At 41.2% G+C, this 26825-nt stretch overlaps 1 protein-coding gene across 3 annotated transcripts in view; it reads right to left on the bottom strand.

Moving 5' to 3' along the window:
• The window catches only part of LOC127042833 (V-type proton ATPase subunit S1-like), a 102293-nt gene that overhangs the window by 69340 nt on the left and 6128 nt on the right, over positions 1 to 26825 (bottom strand). For all 3 annotated transcript variants that reach the window (XM_050936276.1, XM_050936277.1, XM_050936275.1), the window contains 3 exons: positions 15144 to 15270; positions 7069 to 7195; positions 6897 to 6965 (listed from right to left, as the gene is read on the bottom strand). In XM_050936276.1, the coding sequence (XP_050792233.1) occupies positions 6897 to 6965; positions 7069 to 7195; positions 15144 to 15238 (291 nt within the window). In that variant the 5' untranslated portion in view covers positions 15239 to 15270. The remainder of the gene's footprint in view (positions 1 to 6896; positions 6966 to 7068; positions 7196 to 15143; positions 15271 to 26825) is intronic.

Here is a 26825-nt window from a genome sequence, read left to right as displayed (position 1 = left end):
GTATATCTCATTTATTAAATTTGTTCCTGCCCTTTCATTAAAGGTTAACTGCAAATTGTTCTTTTAAAATTGGGAGCATTGCTTGTTTTTTATTTATGTACTTATTTTGCTTCTTTATGATGTATAAAGAGGGCCTGATTTTATTTGTTTTTATTTTCTAGTTTTTAAAAAGACCCTTATAACTATCAGCAATGCCAAGTTTGGTCATCCCTACTTTTGCTTGAAAACCGCTTAATAGTAGGAAGCAGTGTTTTAGAGCATGTTTACCATATGTCCTCACACCATAGCTGAAGGGGAAGTAACAACAACAACAACCTTTATCTAAAAGGTTAGGTAGTCACTGAAGTTAAATAAATGTAAACAAAAACAAAGTTTTAAAGATTCTAAGGCCTTCTCTATCTCACGTGATTGTACCAATTTAACTAAATTGGTTTAGAAGCGGAATTTGGTTAAACTGGTGTAATCCTCTTGTGTAGAGACTCTTAAATCTTGTATCAATGTAGTTGAAGTCAGTACAAGGGTATGTAGCAATAGGTTTCTTGGTAGAGTAGAGGATAATATTTCAGCCTCTTTAAACAGAAGAGGGGAGGGGGACATGGGTGACTGAGGACTGGGCTACACAGTTTTGTACTGCTATAATTACTTTGGTTTAGAAACACACAGTTAAAATGGTGCAACCCTTACTGTGTGTGCAGTTATATGGATATAAAGATGCTTATGGAAATATAGTTTATACCTGTTAAGCAATCATGTTGAGATAGATAGGATTATATGACCCTGTTCAGCCAGTTGGTAAAATGATCAACAGTTTTCACTACCAATAACGATTGCAATTATTTTCAGTTACATACTTACGCTTGTTTTGACCAATTAGATTGTATTTGGCTATCAAAGCGTGTCTATAATAATAAGTCATGTAGCTGTTCATATGTCCATTTACACACATGCAATATCTAGCAAAAAGTTCTGACTTACAATAGTAATTACACAACTGCACAGCTGGCAGCTAATTATAATGCTTTATTTTACATTGTAATTCCATAAAGTTAAGCATCAGTGCAGAGAAAGCCAAAGCTAATACTTGGGAAAACAGTTTGTGGAATGTAATTTGCTTGACAGAAATTCTCCCAGAATGCTAATCTTTGTATTTTATTATTTAATAAAAAAATTATTTGAACCTTTAGGACAAATGGTGTACTTGTAACATCTTTTTCTGTATTAACTGGAAATGGAAGCCTCTAATTGCACACATACTCATTGATCCCAAAAGCTCAAAACAGCTGTTAATGTAGCTGAACAAATCTAATAACTGCAAATGTCTCTGAGGCTTATAACCCCATAACTCTCTTTTCAAGTTACATTTTTTCCTTGTATTACACATGCTGCTACATGCACGCATTCATACTAAATGAGATCTCTGGTTTTAGTCTGTGAATAAATTTGCATCTCTGAAGTTCAAGAGGAGAATGCTCAGGTAACATGGCACAGCTATTACTTCTTAATCACTCATACAACGAAGTTTGTATACTGAGATGTAAATGTTTGTGATCATGCAACATTAAAGATCTGAATTTGCCTAAGGTGAGGAAATTCATGGCTGATTTTCTCTTTGTCCCCTATTGTGTATATATTATGATAGGGTCTTTCATCAAACAATCAAGACTGGATTTCTTTCTAAAAGATATGCTTTCACTCAGCTGGAAGCTATGAGCTTGATTTGGAGATTATTGGGTGAATTTTTATGGCCTGTGTTCTACAGAAGGTCAGGCTCAATGACCTTTTCTGGACTTCAAATCTATGACTGTTCACAAATGCCCAAGTATTGTTAAAGTAATATATATGTGCATCTCAGAGAAAGAAAAATGTTTTGCTTAAACAATATATAATTAAATGTAACATATTTACAATCCTATTGATGGAGCAACATAGAAAAATGCAATTTCCAGTCTCCCTGGTCATCAAGTCCTACTCTAATACCTCCAGACTTCCTGTCCCAGTCTCCCGCCACACTCAGTTTCCTTGTCCACTCAGTCCCCTCCCAACAGCTCCATGTCCAGCCAGTCCCACTCCCCACTTCACCTGGCTCCTCTGATCTGGTCTCTCTCCTCCACCTTGGTCCTCATTTGCAACCCTCCACATACCCCCCCTCCCACACACAGATGTGCCCCATTTGCACTGAATCCCAGTCCCAATCTCCCTCCATGAACTCCTCAACCAATCTCAGTCTGCCTCTGCATCTACTGGCTCCCAAGTCCCTATCCTCCCCACCCCACTTCCTGGCTCCCAGTAACAATCTCTTTGCCCTCCCATCCATCTCTTGTCCCTCTGCATTCAAATCAGACAGCTTCCTTCTCCATGCTGCCTGGGCCCAACAAGAAAGGCACTGAGAGAGCAGGAGAGATGGCTTCCTTATTCTCAGTTTGAGTGCCCAAATCTGGACCCAGTCCCAGCACACCCCACAGCAGTCCAAAGCTGCAACTTCAGGGGAAGTCCAACTTAGTCCTGGGTTGGAGCATCCCCAGTGTAGAAGGAATCTTTGGGAAAAGCTGCTAAATCTGATAAGTCTCTACTAAGCCTGTGAATTTTTTCAAGGGCTTATAACTTGGCCAAATTTGGGTAGATTTCCATGGGGGCAGCAAAAGGCACATCCCGGACATACATGGCACTGCCCTACCAAGTCCTTTCTCCAAAGCATCAGGGTACTAGAGATTTTCAAAGAATAGATTACCATAATGTTTTGTCTTGGGCAAAACAATGCATTTTTCCTTAGCCTCATTCTCAAAAATGGCTGAATCATCTTGGCTGGAAAATTTCAGCCCAGACAGTTAAATTTGGAAAAGTTATAAGTGAACTAAAAGCAGGGTCTTATAATGAGAAATGTCAGGCAATATTAATAGGCAGTACAACCCGCCCCATAAATACATCATATGTACTGCATCCTATGTCCCATTGTTTGGCAAGGTATGGTCACTATGGGTCAGAACCTGCAAAGTGTTCAACTCCCTCTGAAGTCAATGTGAGCTGAGGCTGCTCAGCATGTTACAGGTAGTTATTATAGGAGTTTTAATTCTGTTTTCTGAATCTCATGGAAAGAACGTTTCAGACAATGTCGCAATACCACTGCTGATTCTCTTAAATTCTTTGATCTTTTTTAAAGACAAAGGGGCACGGCCTGTGCTACCATTTAGGCCAACTAGGCGGTTGCCTAGGGCGCCAACATTTGGGGGGGCCAAAAAGCGGCACCCCCATTTTTTTAAAAGCCTTTCAGCGGCCGCTGCGCTGGGAGGGAGAGGGAGTCTGAGTTACCAGCAGGCAGCCCAGGGGTTCCCGACAGGAGGGCTTCTGGAGCAGAGGTGAGCTGGGGTGTGGAGGTGCTGGATGGCTTCCGAGGGGGAGGGAGGGAGCTGCTATGCGGGGGTTCCTCAGGGCAGAGCTGCCACAGGGCTTGGAGGGGGGGTGCAAGTTGGCAGTTTCACCTAGGGCGCGAAACTTCCTTGCACTGACCCTGCAAAGGGGGGGAAGTATTTAATCAAAAACCACACCTTTGACTGAGTGGCTATGCCTCAACAATGCTTGAAGAGATTTTCTTCCAATTTCCCAAATGAATTCACTTCTGCAGTGAGAAGGAACATGTGAAATTTCCACCCTAACAGGAATGGTTAAAGGAGCCGCTGAAAATAAGGGCTTAGAATGAAAGTGCCATCTCAACAATAACTAATAGAAGCAGAGAATCATAGAAGATTAGGGTTGGAAGAGACCTCAGGAGGTCATCTAGTCCAACCCCCTGCTCAAAGCAGGACCAACCCCAACTAATTCATCCCAGTCAGGACTTTGTCAAGCTGGGCCTTAAAAACTTCTAAGGGTAAAGATTCCACCACCTCCCTAGTGCTTCACCACCATCCTAGTGAAATAGTTTTTCCTAATATCCAGCCTAGACCTCCCCCACTGCAAGTTGAAACCACTGTTCCTTGTTCTGTCATCTGCCACCACTGAGAACAGCCTAGCTCCATCTTCTTTGGAACTCCCCTTCAGGTTGTTGAAGGCTGCTATCAAATCCCCTCTCACTCTTCTGCAGACTAAATAAGCCTAGTTCTGTCAGCATTTCTTCATAAGTCATGTGCTCCAGCCCCCTAATAATTTTTACTGCCTCTTCTGGACTCTCTCCAATTTGTCCCCATCCTTTCTGTAATGAGAGGCCCAAAACTGGATGCAATACTCTAGATGTGGCCTCACCAGTGCCAAATAGAGGGGAATAATCACTTCCCTCGATCTGCTAACAATGCTCCTACTATGCAGCCCAATATGTTGTTAGCCTTCTTGGCAGCAAGGTTACTTTGTTGACTCATATTCAGCTTCTCATCCACTGTAATTCCCAGGTCCTTTCCTGCAGAACTGCCGCTTAGCCCAGAGCCAGCTCCAGGCACCATCCAAGCAAGCAGCTGTTTGGGGTGGCCAACGGTGAGGGGCGGCATGTCTGGGTCTTCGGCGGCGGGTCCCTCACTCCCTCTTGGAGCGAAGGACTAGCCGCCGAATTGCTGCTGTAGACTGAAGAAGTGGTGCTAGAGCTGCAGATCGCGATCATAGCTTTTTTTTTTTTGCTGCTTGGGGCGGCAAAAACCCTGGAGACAGCTCTGGCTTAGCCAGTCAGTCCCCAGCCTGTAGCAGTGCATGGGATTCTTCCGTCCTAAGTGCTGGACTCTGCACTTGTCCTTGCTGAACCTCATCAGATTTCTTTTGGCCTAATCCTTAATTTTTGTAGATCACTCTGAACCAATCCCTACCCTCCACCATATCTACCTCTCCCCCCAACTTAGTGTCATCCACGAACTTGCTGAAGGTGCAATCCATCCCATCATCCAGATCATTAATGAAGATGTTGAATGAAACTGGCCCCAGGACCAACCCCAGGCACTTCGATTGATACCGGCTGCCAACTAGACATCACCTTACAGTCCATTCATCCAATCCATACTTCTTTAACTTGCTGGCAAGAATACTGTGGGAGACCATATCAAAAGCTTTGCTGAAGTCAAGGTATAGCATGTTCACCACTTTCCCCATATCCATGGAGACAGTTATCTCATCATAGAAGGCAATCAGGTTGGTCGGGCCTGACTTGCCCTTGGTGAATCCATGTTGACTGTTCCTGATCACCTTCCTCTCCTCCAAGTGCTTCAAAACAGTGGGGCAAACCCAGAGCCCAGTGCCCAGCATAAGTAGCTTCTCTGGATGCTGAAGTGGATGCTGAAGTGGACACACGGAGGAATCCTACCTCCAAGGTTATGGAGTGCATAACGAGGTAGGTTCTGCAAACTCTTACATGGTCCCACTATAGGGCAAAGAACAGGAGGATCTGCAAAGTTGTGAATCTCTCAACCCTCCCCCAGAACACCTATATCTGTCTTGTAAGACTATCCCCGCACAGCGGTCTTGCAAAATGCAGGCTAGGGTGGCCAGATGTCCCGATTTTATAGGGACAGTCCCAATTTTGGGGTCTTTTTCTTATATAGGCTCCTATTGCCCCCACCCCCATCCTGATTTTTCACACTTGCTGTCTGGTCACCTTAATGCAGACATGTGTACATCCTGCACAGCTCCCTGAAATATCTCCCTCACTTGAACAGTCAAAGTGCACCAGTTCTCTGCCAAAGCAGCCTCTGTGGCCATGGAAGCAGGGGCAAGAATTGCTCCTTAATGAAGCAGGCACAATCCTGCTTCGATTTTAAAACCACAGGAGATGAGACACATTCAGACGTATTACTGCAGCCTTTTGAGGATGCAGCCATTAGCTCTTCAGTTACATTTTACTGTAATTTCCATAATTTACTCATTCCCAGATGCACTTTTATACTTGCCATATAGTTATCTGAATTTGGTGTCAGTCATGTTAGCATAAAAACATTATGATCTATTGTGCAGGTGACAAGTTCAAGAGTCCAGGAGTGCAGGAAAAGGGTGAGGAGGAGTGTTTACAACATCTAAAAGCCACATGCTCTTTGAGAATATATATGGTTTGGTGTATGAGATCTAAACAGATTTATGCTTTCGCCCCCCCATGCTCTACTATAAGCTACAGACACTAGCAGCAGGTCCTGCATTTTGAAGGCTCTGTTCTTCCAGCACTGTCTCCCATAATGCATCTATGACAGCCATCTGTGAACACTCCTTCACACTAACCAAGAGTACCTGGGAACGGTGGGTACATAAAGTTTGGTGCGTGTGTGCTTCTGTCAGTATGGACAGTGTATACTGAACATGCTGCATGAGAATTTTGTAAAGATTCTTAATGAGGAGAACTAGAGTGGGATGTCAGAAAGTGCTGACTGTGGCTGAGAGGACTGTTTTCAATGTCAAGTCTGCATTTTTGCTCCAATAAATAACAGTAGCACAACTCTGTAAGCCCACATTTAAAGTATTGAGATGACTAATCACATGCTATAAAACACCTTCACAGTTATTTGTGGGTGCATAACTATGGAAACAAAATAGGAGGCCATTTTTGAAAATCAGGAGCAGTGAACCTATTTCTGTTTCACTTTGTTCAGCAATTTTGTAAGTGGGCTTCACTATGTAACTTTGGAGGAGTGTCACTCTGAGAGTTTCTTATTTTATACTAACCAATATAATAATGTTTTTAGAAATAAGTTTTACAGATGATGATCAATGCACAGAATTTGACTTTCAGAAAGAAAATTGCTATGAAGGATATTACAGTACATGCAATTGCTTTTCTGCAACTCAGCTGTTAAAAGTGAAACACCTTCTTAAATTTAACTATCAAACAGCTTCATTTGAGAATCATTCTATTAACAATTGTCTGTCATGTCAGTCTAACATCATTTTTGTTTGTTTTTTAAATACCACTGGGAGATAACATATGGAATAGAAAGTCTTGCCTGAACATTGTGAAATGGCTTCTCATTTTCATAAGATTCACTGTAATGCGTGAAGTCATCGATGCTAAGCTGAAAAGCAGAAAAATAGTGCAGGTCAGACAGTGTCATCTCAACTCATTACACACAAGCTGTATTCTGCATTGACAAGATGAAACAAATTACCAGTACATACCGTATCTTGAAGGAACAAGACAAGGTTCTTGGAATCCTGGGTAAACACAGGTTGCAGCAGCATATGCAGCTCCTGCTTTGAGATAATGTGTCCCTCATGTAAAGCAGCTTCAGAGTTCCACAGTGAGCTAAAATTAAAGTTAAATATTTTCCTTTATACTTGTTTCATAGGTTGACATTTTGTTCACTTAAATATACAAATGCTGGTAATGATATCATAGTCTTCTGGTAAAGATCAGGTGTAATATCTGAAAGTCTATTCTAGAGGTGAATTCAAATGGATAAATTATTCTACTGTAGTTCATATCAAGTCAGTTGAGTTACACTAAGGATGAACTGGGGCATGGATGAGTATTATTTATTACTACTGCCATCTGTCATTAGTATTTATTATGATTTGTGGAGTGCCAGCAGTATGCTAGATGCTTTATTGGCATGTGTAAAATGGGGACCCTCCCATGAAGAATTTACATTCTCCATGTCCAGTCCTGCAAACACATACTACTAAATGAAGTGCTTTCCACTGTGGATGATCCCTTAGAAGTCAATGACACTGCCAATAGTAATAAACACTGTGGATCCAATTCAGCAAACCATCAGTGTTCAGCAAAGCCTACACTTAACTAAGAGACTGAATGGGACTTAAGTACATGATTAAGCGGTTTGCTGAAAAGGGATGGATTTAAGCATCTATATAGACATATTATTGTAACAGACAGGATATTTTTGAAAAGGAAGTTGATGGTACATGCCACCTTTCTTTTATATAAAATAGATTTTAAAAGTTGGAAGGAAGTCATATTGTTTGGTTGTTTAGAATACAAGATAAAGTTTCCATTTGCTTGCTCTGGATCTTTATAATGGTCCTTTCATCCTCTAGGGCAGTGGTTCCCAAACTTGTTCTGCCACTTGTGCAGGGAAAGCCTAAACAAGGAGCTGCATATTCACTTCTGAAGAGCCGCGTGTGGCTCTGGAGCCACAGGTTGACCACCCCTGGTCTAAGGTAACACTGCAACTCTGGAAAAACAGGAGCAGAACCTCGATCTTGCATCTTCTGGTCATGTGCTTTAACCACTAAACCATGATAAGTCAGTGTTCTTAGCCTGAACCAAATGAGTTCCATTGTAATGGACAACAGATGCACAATTTAGTATTTATTCAGACTGCTATTATTAATTGTAATCTGAGCCACAGGTGAATATGAGAGCATAATTTTTTAATCAGGAACTGTTGCAAGGAGAATCCTTTCAGAACTAGCCCTTTTCATGGGTGAAAATACTTTGGGTGTTCTGCCAGAATGGTGCTGTGATACTGGCAGTCAGGAAGAATAGTAGTCAGCTGAGAATATATTTCACTGTTGATTGCCAGTCGAAAGCAAAGTATATTTCTCTGTAAGACTTCCCAAAGTTTTGTGAGCAGACAACTCAGGGCAGTGGAGACAGTAAATTTATTATTATTATTATTATTATTTATTTGGGAACTCTTATCATTTGATATTTTCATATGCATGTTAAACCTCTTCATTTGTGCTTTGAAATTCATATTAGCGAGTATGCAGAAAGTCCAAGAGCTTAGAAATTGCTTAAGAGGTATGCTTGGAATTTTCAGAGATGGCAAACCCCATGATCTCAGCATCAGTCTTAAATATAAACTTTTAAAACATCAGGGAAAACCTCAAGGATTCACAATTATTATTCATATAGAGCTTTAGTGCCTCAGCTCAAGATTGAACCTCTGCATTTTTTACATTTATATCAGCAAGATACAGCATTAAAATAGTAAGGAAACTGATTACAGATTAATTTACGCAAAATTAGTAAATGGCATGTCTGAGGGCAAGGAGAAAGGACTGCAAATGTTTTCACAATTACCTTACAGCAAATCAAACAGTAGTTTAAAATCAGTTTCCCAAACAGCACTGGCAAAATTGTACAAAATAAATGTTCACAGGATTATTCCAGAGCTTTTACATCTGCAATTAATTGAAAAATACATGACACAGGAAACAGAATTAAATTAGATTCTAAATCAGCCAGGTAAACATTGGTGGGTTTATTTTTTGTTTAGCTCAACACAGGAACAATACAAAGATGTTGGGAAGTTAATAAGCCCATTTTAAAATATGGCAGTCTTGGAAAGGCTCACCTTTCTTAGGCACTGCTCCTTTGATGGCTTTATGAGTTGGTGGGGCACCTTTTCTAAGATGATTTAGATTCTGAACAGTGAACTTCGATAACCCCAGCATCATTGCCGGAAATACAATCTACATAGGTTGGTTCTTATCTCTCCTATTACTTCCTTTTATTACATTATTTTCACGTATAGTGTGTGCATGTGTGTGTGCGCGTGCACACACACACATTGTCTCAAAAACAGAGACTTAAAAAAAACTGTGGCCCTGGAAACTTTACAAGTAGACTAAAATCTGTTTAAGGGCACACTGAAGCCACCAGAGAGACTGCCATTAACTTTGTGTGCTGAATAAATAACATTAGTTCATAACTTAATGTGAACATTTGTTTAATATTCACATTATCCATATAATTTGCCTCTTTATTTTAAATCTCTTAATTGCAGTTGGCTGTGTGTGTTTACATACTCTACTGTCTCATTAAAGAAGGGGTGGGGAATAAAGTTCAGATGCCCTGCTTCCACAGCCCAGGTGTAGCACAAGCCTGCAGGGGATGGGTACAGGAAGGAGTTCTAAGCCTGCAGTTTGCTTCTCCCTCCCACTATCTCCACAGACATCCTGAACAGCCTGAATGTACAGTTTGGTTCTGTGATGGGACAGTGAGGTATACAAGGATATTATCCTATTTGTCTTCTCCCTAGGGCCAGCTTGAATTTGGACAGTGGTTTTAATGGAAGCAAAGATTTCAATAAACCCTGTATCTTGGTCTGGGAGGAGGATAGACTACGATTTAATAAGGTTTTTACATCTCTGACTTATGTGTTCCCATATACTCTTTGTAACTTACAGATAAAATCATTTTTAGAGTTTATTTTTTCATTTGTCTTTTTCAATCAGCAGGAGATTATTAGGCAAGCAATGATATTTTTGCCCTGTGCATCAGAACTAAGCAAGACCATAGCTAGTTAATAAAATGTCACTAGGAATCTGTAAATACAATCACTAGATATCAAGTTCACATGTCATCAGTGCTAGTGGCAAAGGCAAAATGAAAATTAAAGACTAATGGACCAGAATTTCAAAAAGGTACCGAAACATCTTATTGTACGATATCACCACGGCAGCTGGATACCTTTATAGGTGAAAGAATACATTTGGAGTGGCAACCCAGCAATGACCTGATACAAAATGTAATCTTACAAGGGAGAATATTTGATTCTTCTGAGAAAAAACATCCTCAAGGAGCTAAGGGATTTCTCAGCTTCTTCGTATTCACAGTATCACTTTCCTATGCCTATACATCAGAGTAGGTTTCCCTTTAAACTTCTCACAAACATAAGAAAAACTATTATTTTAGTGCTGAGCCTTACCTCTTGCTCGAAATCATTTATAATTTGCATTCACTGTACAAAGAGCCACCTCTGGTCTCGGCATAATACTGGCTGGTTATTGGAAAATGTGAAATGTTTTCACTGACTGTAAGCAAAGAACATTCCTATGACACGATGCACTTGGCTTTACAATTTTGGGACCCCCTAGTGAAATCCTTGTCATTGAGGCACCTAAGTTATTCCTATCCCATCTTTCTTTAAGGTTGCTGTTAGAAATACTAGAATTTGTCAAATTGTTTATATTCATTATAGAAGAGACCATTTTTAATGTATCGAAGTTACAGTAAGGATTGGTGTTAAATGCATTTTATACTTTGCACACTGTGTACATTTGAAATTTCAGGTTTCTCAGATCAGTGTATAGTGTCTGACATTAGAAAGCTTTCAGAAAAAGGCTTCCATGTAATCTGACATAAGAGAGATTTTGAAATGTGTTACTAATTATTTATAATTTATCAGTTGCCTTGCTAGTGCTTTACAAATATTAATATTTTTCATAACATCCATGTGAAACAGGTACAATACATTTTATTAGGCTCAATCCTGCTCCACTTGAAGGCAAGGATAATTTTGCCATTGATTTCAATGAGAGTAAGAAATGGACCCACTGACACCATTTTACACATGAGGAAACTGAGACAGAGAGAAGTGACTTCCTCAAGAGCACAGAAAATCCAGTGATGGATTTACAGCTCAGCCATTGCTGCCTCCTAATTTTGCTTACTTCATATTACTAAACCCTACTATACTTTTAAATGTAGATCTTATCAAATGGTACTTGAGGGGATGCTGATCACAACTCAACATCCTTACTCAACTACTGGCTACACTCTCCTTAAGACTTTATTTGTTTTAACGTTTTTATTTGGAAATAGTTGATTGCATCAATATGGTTAGTTACCAGTTTAAAAAAATACTCGAACTCTTATCTGTGCATCCCAATGTATGTTGGTTAAGGACACAGGCCAGATTCTGCTCTCAGTTACACTAATGTAAGGGAGAACAGAATATGGCTCACAGCACAGTCCATCACCATTATATATGGCAGGTTTTAGTTGGGTCAAATTCCACTCTCCGATAGCTGTGTACAGCTCCTATTGAAGATAATTTGATTTTTGTATGTTTAGCCCCAGGGCAGAATTTGCTCTCTCTCATTTTAAAGGCTCACGCCCTCTGCAGAGTTTACTCATTGACAGAAGGGGGTAAATCCCCTGGTCTTTCAGTGAGCACTTGGGTGATAAAATTTAGGAACAATAAAAATTAAACTAACCCCCCCACCCAAAAAAAAAAAAGAATTACGCACTGCCAAAACAAAGCTAGTAAGTTGCAAAGGAAAATTATCACAGAAGAAAAGAACAGGCTAGAGAGGTAACACACAAAAAGATTCAATTTTAAAGTTGGCTACTGCAGGTGCAGTTCACCATATAAAAGAGCATATGGAGCCAGGATAAATTCCTAATTACTCTTTCCAAACTTGTAACTGGCAGAGTGGTTGTGAATGGGTCCACTTCCTAAAATGGAATATTCACTCATTCTAGAAGTGGAAGGAGAGGTATCAAGACAGCAGAAAATGACGAGTATGGCTTTTTACATCTCCATGTTTACAGCCATCAGCTGTGCCCACCATTCCTTCCCTAAAATGTGATTTTTTTAGAAACCAAGTGAAGATTGAAATGATAAATAAATCCTTTAAAACATCTGCTTTTCTGTCTCTTCTGGATTGTGTTCATAGACCCGTCATGGTCAAACTTTTATGGAAAAATTCTGCAGAAACTAAAAGATGAAACCACCAAGATTCTATAGAACTAATTATAAAACCTATCGCACAACTTGTGTTAATTTGAACAGATTTGATTTTAAAGGGACACTGAAATATGTTCAGACTCAAATGTTACAAACCATGTCATATACCAGTAGTTTCATATTCAGTTAATGAGCTCCTCTTTCCTTGGTTTAGTTTTAATATCTTTGGGCTTAGAGTAATTAAAAAAACCTGTTACTCTTGGTTTAAGGTTCAAACAAAGCAGTGCATAAGAGCTATAACTGCAGTGTTTAAAACCAGAATTATGGACAGAGATATGCAGGAAAGCTTTCGTTATTAGAAAGATCCTCTTTTAAAATACTGCGTGTAGAATTTGGAGCCAAGCATACACAACAATTCATGCAAACCAAAGTCACTGCTGCCTCTGCTTTATTTTTTAAACTAATATACATCTGTTATTTACTTCATTTGCATTCGCCAAGAAATAATTTCTCCCACAACAAACATTGCATTTTCAAAATGCAAAAGATCATGGATATAGGTACATTTCCTCCTGAAAAAGTTGTAGGCATATAAACATGAAGCTGGTTTCACTACATTGCCTGCCTGATTTTCTTGCTGTTGATCCTGAATAAACTGTAATGAACACGTTGCTAACTGCTTGCCAGTGAAAAGTTTGTTTTCATTACTACTATGAACTCTTGCTTTCTGAACACGCCTTACCTTGCAATAACTTTTGTTTAAACACAAAAGCAGCACCACCTTGTTTATAGTGACAACAGATGTTGTATTTACAAGAAATAAAAAGCAGGACAAAGGAACATGGATTCATTTTTTAGTCATTTAGGAACATTTTTGTCTTGAAAAATAAACTATTGCCCGAAGCTACTTTTCTTTTCAGTACACAATTTTAGATCTCTTCCAGTTGTCTGTTTTAAAGATTCATAAATTAGTCAACTTCTACTACCTCCAATGTAGTACAAGCTCCTGAAATTAAAGATTCATCTTTTACTTTCCTTCAGAAAAGAAAACACAAAGCTAACTAATTTAATTTCATTCTCTGTAGTTACATCTGCATTTTTCCTACACTTCTATTCCCCAGAGACCAAAGGTGTAATTTCCACAGATGCCTTAGTGTAGTACTGACATTTGTCAAGTGTGGTGATAATCAGTGATGTCATAAAAGACACAATGACCAAAACACATTTGAGAGAAACATAGCACAAATTTCACACACTCAAATCTGTCTTCAAATGCAATCCTTCTACTGCCTTCATCACCACAGTATCACATTTAACAGAATGAAAGGGCATCAAAGAACTCTATATTGAAATAGCATTTCACACAGAGAGATATTCATTGCACTGAAAAGCTTATCATTAAAACCCTGAATTTACATAGTATACTATTTCTGCATAAACTTAGTAAATTAAGAGGCAAATGCAAATAAAATCAAGACACTTTTCTGGCCCTTATTCAATCTGTCACATCTTGAGTCAGCCCTGTACTCTTTTACAGAACACAAAGGAGGTCAAATGTACTCAGGGGAGGGCTGCTCCATCTCTAAGAGGAGTTTAACTTTAAGAACTCACGGCTGTAAAGAAGGGGACTGAATTTCTTGCAAGGATTCCGGGCCTACCACTGATAGCTCCATAGATCAGGGTGTCATGAAGCTAATAAGAGCAAGGCAAAGAGAGTCATTAGGAAATAGTTTGAAAATAACTTGGATGAACTTTATTACATTTCAAGCATGGTCAGCTGGATGGTTGTTATTATTTACATCACAGTGCCTAGAGTACACAGCTGAGTTCAGGGGGCCTGTTTTGCTAGGCATCATACATACATATGTACATAGAATAAAAGTCTCTGCCCTGCAGGATTTACAATCTAAATAGACATGGCAAAGGAAGTAAGGCACAGAGATTAAGTGATTTATACAGGCCTAAGGTCAGACAGCAAGTCTGTCTACAGTACAACAGGTCTATTGTTAACTTTGTCCTCCAGATTAGTCTCCTTCATCCTTGCTTAGATCTGGTTCAGAAGTGGCTTGTTATCTTGCAAGTCCTTTTGGATTCTTTCTTTGAAGTCTCTCACATGTCAGGTTCAAAAGTCTCATGACCGCCTAAGTACATTCAAATCCTTCACATTCAAGCATCTCTCATGCACTTTCAAAACCAAACCAGTATGATGCCACAAGTTCTACTAACTATCTGACATAATGCACACTGTAACGTGTTCTTTTACATGCAAAAAAAGCTACATTAAAAACAACATTAAGGTGCAAAATTAGGCACTCAAAAGTTAGGAAATACCAGTATTACGATTGCCTGTATAACCTTAATTCAACCTCCTTGTGTGTATGCATCACGATATAGTCTTTAATACATCATCTTCTTAGTGTATGCAAAACATGCCTCTGGTGGCACATGACCAGGATTTATCACTGAATTTGGTCTGCTGTTTGGATCATTAGCTGCCCTGGTTCAGGCTGGGTACTGACAGGGAGTGCAATGTGAATGCTGATCCATGCCCTACTTTAATTACATAGAATCATAGGACTGGAAGGAATTTTAGGATGTTTTTTTATAGTCCAATCCCCTGCACTCAAGGCAGGACTAAGTATTATTTAGACCATAGTGTCTCATATATTGTACATTGGGTCAAGGTCTCAGGAAGGGCGGAGCAGACATGATCATATGTGATTTGTTGCACACACAGACACACAGACACAGACACACACACACACACAATTTGTTCTGGTAAAGCAACTGCTAGATGTTTTAATTTCTCACCTGTGAGTTGACCAGAGCAGCATAGGTACATGGTCCACAGACAGAGCCAATTTGAGCAGCACAGCGAGGGAGTAGAACAGCCGGACTAGGGCCATGATTGCACTCAGGTTAGTATATGACTGACTAGCTGCAAAGAAAAAAAACTGAACATAAGATGAAGGAAGCTGGATTTTCCAGTTTAATCTGCAGTATCTGGATACAGCTAGAAAACTGGTTGGGCCTGTTTTATGTCAAATATATAAACATTCAAAATACTAATTTCACTAAGTCAAACAATGGTGCTAGAATTTTTGAATAACTTTCAGTGCAGCAGTGCAAATGGCCTATGAACTGTACATGCCTTGAATCCATACGCAGACCTCTCAACCGATCATTCTTCAGTACAGTGTTCATGAGGCCCAAATTTATTCCAGACCCACTGTTTTCTCACTATTACTGTAATTTATTGACAACTGAATTATTAAACCCTGAAATGAAGTTTATAGAAAACTTTCCTCATGTTGAAGAAAAAGAATCCCATATATTTCCATTTTCTTCCTCTAATATTTATTACCATGTCCCTAACCTTTTCACTGATTGTAGAAGCTGGTGTCACATACAGAAGTTGGCAGGTTTGAAAGCTGGAGTATATCTGGACACTGCAGCTTCCAGCAAGGAGAAAGAGAGTAAGAAAGTGATGAGATTGGAGCTTAACTAAAACATGGAATTGTTTAATTATCCTTTACTGGGGAAGATGCTGATCCATAAAACAAGAATGGCAAAAGTCAAACCAAATTACAATGTTCTCAGGACCTGGTATGACTCAAATACCTTAAAAACCAAATAGAAGATTAGAATGTTTATAGGAATTTCTTCTGCCCCATCATCACAAGCCTCTCTCTTTTTTAAATGCTGCCCCTCCCTCCCTCAGTGACATTGCTACAGACAAGTCATGCTTCTGCATTTGAGAGTCACCTTGTTAGGTAGTATCGTGTGCACTATAGGCATGCATGGGACTTTCCAATCAGAATAAAAGATGTGGTCCAGGCCTTTAGTAGGTTATGAGCACAATTACATCAAGGACCCAACAGAAAATGACAACAGACCATCGAGAGCAGCCATGGGGAAAGGGCAGGGAACAAGTTATCAGTAAATGCAAGGAGAACTCCTCTTGGAGAGGGCAATTTTTGCCATTGAGAGCAAATCATGGGGCTGAGTAGTTGTGAAAGCTCCTTGTGGGTTATTTTGGTGGTTTAAACATTCATTTAATATTCATTTTAACTATCTGAAATTCTGGATTTGGTGGATTAGTGATGAAAGGCTTCCATGAAGGGGAGAGTTGAATGGAAAGCAGGTTGGAGGGAGAAAGAAGCAGGAGTAATAGGCCCCAAGCATAAGAAACAGCATGAAGAAGGTGGGAGAGCAATTCTGGGAGAAACTATTGGGAAGAGGAAGGGAAGCTTGAGTGAAGTGAAGTGAATAAGGGTCGATCAGAACGTGAGCTGAAGTTGTACAGAGCTCTAAACGTAAGCCCCAGTGTCTTGAATTCATGTGACTCACTCGATTTAGTGTACTGTTTATTGTTGCACAGTTAATGCATAATGTAAGGCAATTTGTTCATATGCCAGTATAAAATCAGCTGTGATACAAGAGGAAAGCTACATTAAAAAAAACAGCAATCCTCCTCATCTCTTACACTGTATGCCCTCTTACTTTTTGTCATAACCTATTCCCAGATTTGGACCTTAGCGTCCAAAATATGGGTGTTAGCATGAAAACCTCCAAGCTTAGTTACCAGCTTGGATCTGGTACAGCTGCCACCACCCAAAAAATTAGAGTTTTGGGGCACTCTGGTCCCCCCAAAAACCTTCCCTGGGAACCCCAAGACCCAAATTCCTTGAGTCTTATAACAAAGGGGAATAAACCATTTCCCCTCCCTTCTCCCTTCCAGGTGTTCCCTCCCTGGGTTCCTGGAGAGGTACACAGAAGCAAGCTCCGTGAATCTAAACAGAGGGACGCCACCCTCCCTATTTCCAGTCCTGGAAACACAAGTACTACCCTCTTCACCCAGAGGGTATGCAAAGTCAGGCTAGTAAATCTAACACACAGAGATTTTCCCCCGACTCCTTCCTCCCACCAATTCCCTGGTGAGCTACAGACTCAATTCCCTGGAGTTTCCCACTAAAGAAAAACTCCAACAGGTCTTAAAAAGAAAGCTTTATGTAAAAAGAAAGAAAAATACATAAAAATGGTCTCTCTATATTAAGGTGACAAATACAGGGTCAATTGCTTAAAAGAATATTGAATAAACAGCCTTATTCAAAAAGAATACAATTCAAAGCACTCCAGCAACTTCACACATGTAAATACAAAAAACACCAAACCTATCTTTGTACTTACAACTTGGAAACAGAAGATTAGAAAAGCCGGAGACAGAAATCCTCTCATAGCCGAGAGAGAGTACAGGCAGAACACAAAGGACAAAGAACTCACACCCAAACTTCCCTCCACCCAGATTTGAAAAAGTCTTGTTTCCTGATTGGTCCTCTGGTCAGGTGTTTCAGGTTACTCCTTTCCAGGTGAAAAAGACATTAACCCTTAGCTATCTGTTTATGACACTTTTGTCTTTTATGCGTTTACCCATCTCCCCCACGCCCAGCCACTTTTACCACCTTCCATTTTCTGAAGTGATGGGTTGGCTGTGAATTATAACAACAGAATAGTGCAGATCAGTGTAAGACAGGGCAAGTGAGCCAATGCAAGACTAAATGGAAGAGAGGGAAGAACTGGAGCTTTCAGAGAAGAATTTAGTACAAGCTCAAGAAGTTCAGTCAGAGCAAGCAAAGTACTCAGTTGGCTCTAGGAATGGACAACCTCTCGCTGGTTGTGACTAGGCTGAGCAAATAAAGTATTTTTCAGTTCATTGGGCCAAACTGAAATATCTGAAAATATTCCAGTTTGATTTGAACCAAAATCTATTTTACTTGAAACAAAAACTTGAAAAAAATCTCTTTTCAAATCAATTCAATGTTTTGAGTCAATTGAAAACAATCTTTTTGACTTTTTGTATTGATTCAGACATTTTGAATGTTTTTCACTCTTTTTTTAATTAGCCAGATGTCAATTTGAAATGCTATTTTGAAAGTTGAAACAAAATATTTTGACTTTTGACTTTTTATGAACAAAACTGTTGAAATGAAATGTTTTGATTCTTTTGAAAAGATTTTCCCCTCCCCTCCCCTCATTTTTTGCCTCATTCTGAACCTTTTGACTCATTCAACATGAATTTGACTAATAGGATTAGGGACCTGGAAAATGCTTTTTTCGATTAAAATACTATTTGTCGTAATACATAAATAAATAAATAAAAATCACTCAATTCTCTAGCACTCTTCATTGGACTACATAGCTATGGCTTTGACTTGCCCACAGCAGGTCTAGAATGTTTCTGAATTGTGCATGTGCCTACTGCCCCAAAAGCTACTGAAATCTTTTTTAAAAAAGCCTAAAATACAGCTATTCTGCCGCTAGAGCACAAGAAGAAAGGCAGAAAGACTTATAATCTGAGAATACATGATGGGGTGATGTTAAGGGTACAAAATGTTATTGGTAAGAGTTCAGTATGTTATCTTTAGGAGGCCTACTTACACCCCTTTATTGTTGCAGGTGAAATGCAAGAAGAATAGGCAGAATTCTTTCCACTTTAGCAATACATGCCGAATGTCCTGAGGGGCCAGTCCAAGAGGAATGGCCACCATATTATTACATAAAAGCTTCTTGGATTCTATCACACCCATTCCTTCTTGGACTGGGAGTTCACACTCAGATGTGACATCATTGGTTTTCACTGTGTGGGCAACAAACTCTTTGCAAAACTGCCTAACAGGAAATTTTTTTAAAAAAAATGTCATTTACCTAAATGCCCTTTTCTCTGCTTATCAAAAGCTAGCTCCAGTGGGGCTTCACATCAGAGCAGCACTCAGCAATCTGAAAAGGGCTGGACTTTTGGAAGCTAGGCAGAACAATGCTAAATGTAAACTAATAGATTGAATCCCCATCTTAACCTACAAGTCATGAGTCATGTGAGCACACACTGGGAGGTGTGTGCAGTTTCTGTGATGAATCCTTACGCCAAACCGAAGAGAGAGAAGAAATCACTGAGATAAGGTGTAAAGGCACTTAGGCTTCCTACCTAAAACATTTTTGATCTGGGTAGGTCATAAAAGGAAAGGAGAAACTAGTACAATGGAGGGAATCATAGGGGAAGATTGTGTTGTGTCTCTTTCCCCATCCCCTCCCAGCCGTCAAGAGCTGGAGTGTGGATTACCCAGTGTTTGAGTTGGCACTTTGTTTTGAATGAAGTAAGCCCTGAAGAAAGGAATGTGAAGAAAATGGTAGTTGGGACTGTATTTTGCCATCGTCAGCTGGTTTGCGTGCAGTTCTAAATACATTTGCTCCCTTTCCTTACTTTGATTTTTCATTCCTAAAAATAAAACTTTCCTGACATGAATAATAAAGAAAGATCTGGCCAGGTGCAAGAGAGGCATAACAGAAACTGGGGGGAGAGAGTTTGCACAAAAGATGACTTGCCAAGACTGAACTAGAATGTGAGAAGTGCTCATTGGTTCATTTATCTGGCTAGAAGGTGCACAGATAGGAGTCTACATGTCTATATTGACGCTATCTAATAAGAAAACATATATTTTACTGCTATATTTTCCCTGGATACTTCCTGATTTGCACATAAACTAAACTCCATCTTTAGACACCTCTGAACATTGAGGTGTTTGAAATTCAGCACGAATTCCAAATTTTGTGACCCAGACAAATCTGGTTTTTAAGTGTTATTACAGTTTTATAATGAAGAAAGAGGATAAAATGTTACCTTTGTCAGCTCTCTAGCCACAATTAGTTTATTACATGAAAAGAATATAAAGGCTCATTTCCCAAGCCCATATTTAATTTCTACTCATAAACCTACACGCACCCATTTCTCCAGATTTATACGTTTTCTTTTTCAATCCTGTGCAGAGTCTGTAACCCACCTACCTCAATCTGTCAAAGCTCAAATGGAGGACCCAAGAAAAATAGTAAGCAAGGTAGATGTAGGCTTAATTTCTTTTGCATCTAAATCCTTCTTTTTTTTAAAAAAAAATCTATTTTATAATTCTGCATTCCTGATATAAATAATTCTGAACAGAAAAAGTCTGAATGCCAGATTTGTGTGGGACGAAGTTAAATTTAGGACTCTAAGTTAGGAAGAGAGGGATGTCTTTTGTAAAGGAGTATCAGAGGGGTAGCCGTCTTAGTCTGGATCTGTAAAAGCAGCAAAGAATCCTGCGGCACCTTATAGACTAACAGACGTTTTGGAGCATGAGCTTTTGTGGGTGAATACCCACTTCTTCAGATGTATGTGGTGGAAATTTCCAGGGGCAGTATATATATGCTAGCAAGCAAGCTAGAGATAACGAGGTCAGTTCAATCAGGGAGGATGAGGCCCTGTTCTAGCAGTTGAGGTGTGAAAACCAAGAGAGGAGAAACTGGTTCTGTAGTTGGCAAGCCATTCACAGTCTTTGTTCAATCCTGAGCTGATGGTGTCAAATTTGCAGATGAACTGAAGCTCAGCAGTTTCTCTTTGAAGTCTGGTCCTGAAGTTTTTTTGCTGCAGGATGGCCACCTTAAGGTCTGCAATAGTGTGGCCGGGGAGGTTGAAGTGCTCCCCTACAGGTTTTTGTATATTGCCATTCCTAATGTCTGATTTGTGTCCATTTATCCTTTTCCATAGAGACTGTCCAGTTTGGCCAATGTACATAGCAGAGGGGCATTGTTGGCATATGATGGCGTATATTACATTGGTGGATGTGCAGGTGAATGAACCAGTGATGGTGTGGATGATCTGGTTAGGTCCTGTGATGGTGTCGCTGGTGTAGATATGTGGGCAGAGTTGGCATCGAGGTTTGTTGCATGGATTGGTTCCTGAGCTAGAGTTATTATGGTGCGATGTGCAGTTACTGGTGAGAATATGTTTCAGGTTGGCAGGTTGTCTGTGGGCAAGGACTGGCCTGCCACCCAAGGCCTGTGAAAGTGTGGGATCATTGTCCAGGATGGGTTGTAGATCCTTGATGATGCGTTGGAGGGGTTTTAGCTGGGGGCTGTATGTGATGGCCAGTGGAGTCCTGTTGGTTTCTTTCTTGGGTTTGTCTTGCAGTAGGAGGCTTCTGGGTACACGTCTGGCTCTGTTGATCTGTTTCCTTATTTCCTCATGCGGGTATTGTAGTTTTGAGAATGCTTGGTGGAGATTTTGTAGGTATTGGTCTCTGTCTGAGGGGTTAGAGCAGATGCGGTTGTACCTCAGTGCTTGGCTGTAGACAATGGATCGTGTGATGTGTCCGGGATGGAAGCTGGAGGCATGAAGGTAGGCATAGCGGTCGGTAGGTTTTCGATATAGGGTGGTGTTAATGTGACCATCACTTATTTGCACCGTGGTGTCAAGAAAGTGGACCTCCCGTGTGGATTGGTCCAGGCTGAGATTGATGGTGGGGTGGAAGCTGTTGAAATCGTGGTGGAATTTTTCCAGAGTCTCCTTCCCATGGGTCCAGATGATGAAGATGTCATCAATGTAGCGTAGGTAGAGAAGGGGCGTGAGTGGACGAGAGCTGAGGAAGCGTTGTTCCAGGTCGGCCATAAAGATATTGGCATATTGTGGGGCCATGCGGGTGCCCATAGCAGTGCCACTGATCTGGAGATATATATTGTCATCAAATTTGAAATAGTTGTGTGTAAGTATAAAGGCACAGAGCTCAGCAGCCAGTTGTGCTGTGGCATCGTCAGGGATAGTGTTCTTGACAGCTTGTATTCCATCTGTGTGTGGGATGTTTGTGTAGAGAGCCTCTACATCCATGGTGGCTAGGATGGTGTTTTCTGGGAGGTGACCAATGCATTGTAGTTTCCTCAGGAAATCAGTGGTGTCACTGAGATAGCTGGGAGTGCTGGTGGCATAGGGTCTGAGTAGAGAGTCCATATATCCAGACAGTCCTTCAGTGAGAGTGCCAATGCCCGAGATGATGGGGTGTCCAGGATTTCCGGGTTTGTGGATCTTGGGTAGTAGATAGAATAACCCTGGTTGGGGCTCTAGGGGTATGTTGATTTCTTCTGGTGTTAGTGTGGGGAGTGTCCTGAGTAGATGCTGTAGTTTCTTAGTGTATTCCTCAGTGGGATCTGAGGGAAGTGGCCTGTAGAATTTGGTATTGGAGAGTTGTCTGGCGGCCTCCTTTTGGTAGTCAGACCTGTTCATGATGACAACGGCACCTCCTTTATCAGCCTCTTTGATGATAATGTCAGGGTGGTTTCTGAGGCTGTGGATGGCATTGCGTTCTGCACGACTTAGGTTGTGAGGCAAGCGATGTTGTTGTTCCACGATTTCTGCCTGTGCACTCCGGTGGAAGCATTCAATGTATAGGTCCAGATTGTCATTTCGACCCTCAGGAGGAGTCCATGTGGAGTTCTTCTTCTTGTGCTGTTGGTGGGAGGGCACCTGTGTATCTCAGGAACCAATTCCACCACGATTTCAACAGCTTCCACCCCACCATCAACCTCAGCCTGGACCAATCTACACGGGAGGTCCACTTTCTTGACACCATGGTGCAAATAAGTGATGGTCACATTAACACCACCCTATATCGAAAACCTACCGACCGCTATGCCTACCTTCATGCCTCCAGCTTCCATCCCGGACACATCACACGATCCATTGTCTACAGCCAAGCACTGAGGTACAACCGCATCTGCTCTAACCCCTCAGACAGAGACCAACACCTACAAAATCTCCACCAAGCATTCTCAAAACTACAATACCCGCACGAGGAAATAAGGAAACAGATCAACAGAGCCAGACGTGTACCCAGAAGCCTCCTACTGCAAGACAAACCCAGGAAAGAAACCAACAGGACTCCACTGGCCATCACATACAGCCCCCAGCTAAAACCCCTCCAACGCATCATCAAGGATCTACAACCCATCCTGGACAATGATCCCACACTTTCACAGGCCTTGGGTGGCAGGCCAGTCCTTGCCCACAGACAACCTGCCAACCTGAAACATATTCTCACCAGTAACTGCACATCGCACCATAATAACTCTAGCTCAGGAACCAATCCATGCAACAAACCTCGATGCCAACTCTGCCCACATATCTACACCAGCGACACCATCACAGGACCTAACCAGATCATCCACACCATCACTGGTTCATTCACCTGCACATCCACCAATGTAATATACGCCATCATATGCCAACAATGCCCCTCTGCTATGTACATTGGCCAAACTGGACAGTCTCTACGGAAAAGGATAAATGGACACAAATCAGACATTAGGAATGGCAATATACAAAAACCTGTAGGGGAGCACTTCAACCTCCCTGGCCACACTATTGCAGACCTTAAGGTGGCCATCCTGCAGCAAAAAAACTTCAGGACCAGACTTCAAAGAGAAACTGCTGAGCTTCAGTTCATCTGCAAATTTGACACCATCAGCTCAGGATTGAACAAAGACTGTGAATGGCTTGCCAACTACAGAACCAGTTTCTCCTCTCTTGGTTTTCACACCTCAACTGCTAGAACAGGGCCTCATCCTCCCTGATTGAACTGACCTCGTTATCTCTAGCTTGCTTGCTAGCATATATATACTGCCCCTGGAAATTTCCACCACATACATCTGAAGAAGTGGGTATTCACCCAAGAAAGCTCATGCTCCAAAACGTCTGTTAGTCTATAAGGTGCCACAGGATTCTTTGCTGCTTTTGTAAAGGAGGACAATTTATAGGTCTGATAAGCTAACATTTATGAATGGAATGTCTGCAGACAGGGAAAAAGAGACTGTCATCAGTTATGTGTGAATATGACCCAAGAAACAGAGTCAGAAGCTGACATATTGATGGTGGCACTGCATATTAAGAGATCCATCAGCAACCTGAGATAATGAAAGCAGATGTGTTTATTCTGGGCTTTGTTTTTAAAAAATGAGTAAGAGATTGCAATTCTTATCCCAGCTGTTACTGTATTTCCCTTTGAAGAAAGTATCTGCTGGGTACCAAATGTTGGTTACCAATAACTTTGCTACCGTCAACTATTTAATCTGTATTCCTATTTTATCATTGTATTTACAACTACCTTTTGGCACAAACTGGGAATGCATGTTTCCTTAATTGGGACTCAGCCTGTGGGAGGCAGGGAAAAAGGTTACTTGGAGACTCTTTGTTCCTCATCCTCTGAGATGTAATTGGAGGGTAATAAAGAGGTAAATCTCTGTAAGAGCACACAGCCTTCTGTTGCGAAGAGGGAGAGTCAGAAAGCATAAATTCCTTGCCAAGTTAACTGATTATCCATTTAAGCATGTGGGAGGAAAATTGGAGCATTTCCCTTTGGAAGTGGATTGAGCTGTATTGCTTGGTGTTGGGAGGAGGGGTATTACTACCAAGGAAGCCCTGTCTGGAGAGAAAGGTCCACCTTGCTGAGCCCCAGGTGCTGAAGAGGACTGATCCACTCTCGTGGAAAGGCTCTGATGGGTAGGAGGGAGGGAGGGGAACAAAGGCTCCCACATGCCATCCAGACTCTGAGCCCCTTCCCATGTCAAAATAAGCACCTGTGCGCTGGAAGCAATGGCGGAAGACCCTGGGGTTTGTGGTTAAAGTCCTCCTTAAAAACCTCATCTTATTTGCTGAAACTCCTTCTAAAGCAGCTAGGGAAGTTTGTGTGTTAAACCTCTCTCTCTTCTCGAGGGAGCCAAATTTATCAATCTGTTTTGCTTTCTTGAACAATTCTTTTTTATTTGGGCCCTGAAGTAAGGTGTACCCATCCAATGTAAGGGTTACGTTCATCTCACGAACATCTTGGGCACCTTGGGCTCCTGGAGCTGCCAGAGTGCCTCTTAACCTCCATTTAAGAGTATCCTTCTTTGCCAACCACTCATTCTCTTCCCTTCTATTCTGCAATTTTTCTATCCCTCTGAAATTCTCAGCTACTTTATCCATTTCTATCCACTGGCTGTCTAAATCTTGCTCCAAACTGTGATGGGGAGCACTCACTCCGCACTGGACAGCCAAGTGTTAACTTCTCACTGTGGGCTGAGGAAATCACACCCTCGCACTCCTACTGGGCATGCTCGAGGTGTAGCACCAGTATAAAAGAAAGTAGCCCAGCTGGCTACTGCAGAGGAAGGATATCTGTTACAGGCGCCTACCTTGGAGCTGCAGCAGCCCCTGAAAGGAGAAGCCAGAGACACCAAGATCCTGGCAGATGCCCCACTGTCTGTGAGCACCCCAGGGACTTCACAGCCAGCGGGACCAGCCCAGGCAGAGAAAACCAGGAACTTCAAAGTCACTCAGACCATGGATGCAGGAGTCATAGTAGGAAGCAGCCCAGTGGAGGAACTAGCCATAGTTGGTGTGCTGTGGTTAGATCCCTGCTGACAATCTCACTCGCTGCTGCCTGGGCTGGGACCCAGTGGATTAGGGAGGGCCTGAGTCCCCCTACTCTGGCCACCATGCCATCCTCAGGTGGTGGCCCACCCCTTTTCTGGCTGCTAGGTCTCACTGCCCCAAGAGCCAGGATATGCTATTGAATCTGGCTGCTAGGCCACACAGCCCCACAGCTAAAAGCCACTTGGTGGACTTAAGCCTTTAGGCCTCACTTCCTAGAGGCAGAGGGTGGCTTGAGGGACAGGGTGCTCTCATCCTGCAGTGGATGGTGACCCTCTACCCCATTACAAAAACCATTAACTTTTCCCCTTTCAAAGTTTATTGTCTCTTTCCAGGATGGAGCCACAGGCAATATAAGTTATATAGTGTATATATATGGAATATAGTGCCTGCCACCACGTCCTCACTGAGCTGGCTGAGGGTCTCTTGCAAATGATTGACATCTTGTCTTTCCCATTTTGATTGATCAAACGACCTACCCTCTAGGTAGATAGCAATTTAGATGGCAAAGGTAGTGGAGCAAATAATTAAGCAATCAATTTGCCAACACTTGGAAGATAAAAAGGTGATAATTAACAGTCAGCATAGATTTGTTAAGAACAAAATGTGTCAAACCAACCTAATAGCTTTCTTTGACAGGGTAACAAGACTTGCGCATGGGGGAAGCGGTAGACATGGCATATCTTGACCTTAGCTTTTGATACTGTCTCGCATAAACAAATTAGGGCAATAGAACTTAGATGGAGACTATAAGGTGGGTGCATAACTGGCTGGAAAACCATTCCCAAAGAGTAGTTTCAGTGGTTCACAATCAAGCTGGAAGGGCACATCAAGTGGGATCTGGCTGAGATTAGTTCTGGGTCCGATTCTGTTCAATATCTTCATCAATGATTTAGATAATGGCACAAAGTTCATTTATAAAGTTTGCACATGATACCAAGCTGAAAAGGGTGGCAAGTGCTTTGGAGGACAGGATTAAAATTCAAAATGATCTGGAGAAATGGTCTGAAGTAAATAGGATAAAAGTCAATAAGGACAAATGCAAAGTACACCACTTAGGAAGGAACAATCATTTTGTATGTGTGCAACTAGGAGATGACTGCCCAGGAAGGAGTATTGCAGAAACATCTGGAGGTCATAGTGAATCACAAGTTAAATATGAATCAACAGTTTAACACTATTGCAAAAAAAGAAAAAAAACACCACCAACATCATTCTGGGATGTA

This window comes from Gopherus flavomarginatus, chromosome 1, assembly GCF_025201925.1.
Source record: "Gopherus flavomarginatus isolate rGopFla2 chromosome 1, rGopFla2.mat.asm, whole genome shotgun sequence".
NCBI lineage: Eukaryota > Metazoa > Chordata > Testudines > Testudinidae > Gopherus > Gopherus flavomarginatus.
Note: the sequence above shows the minus strand (reverse complement) of the source record. Positions and strands in the feature narration are given on the sequence as shown.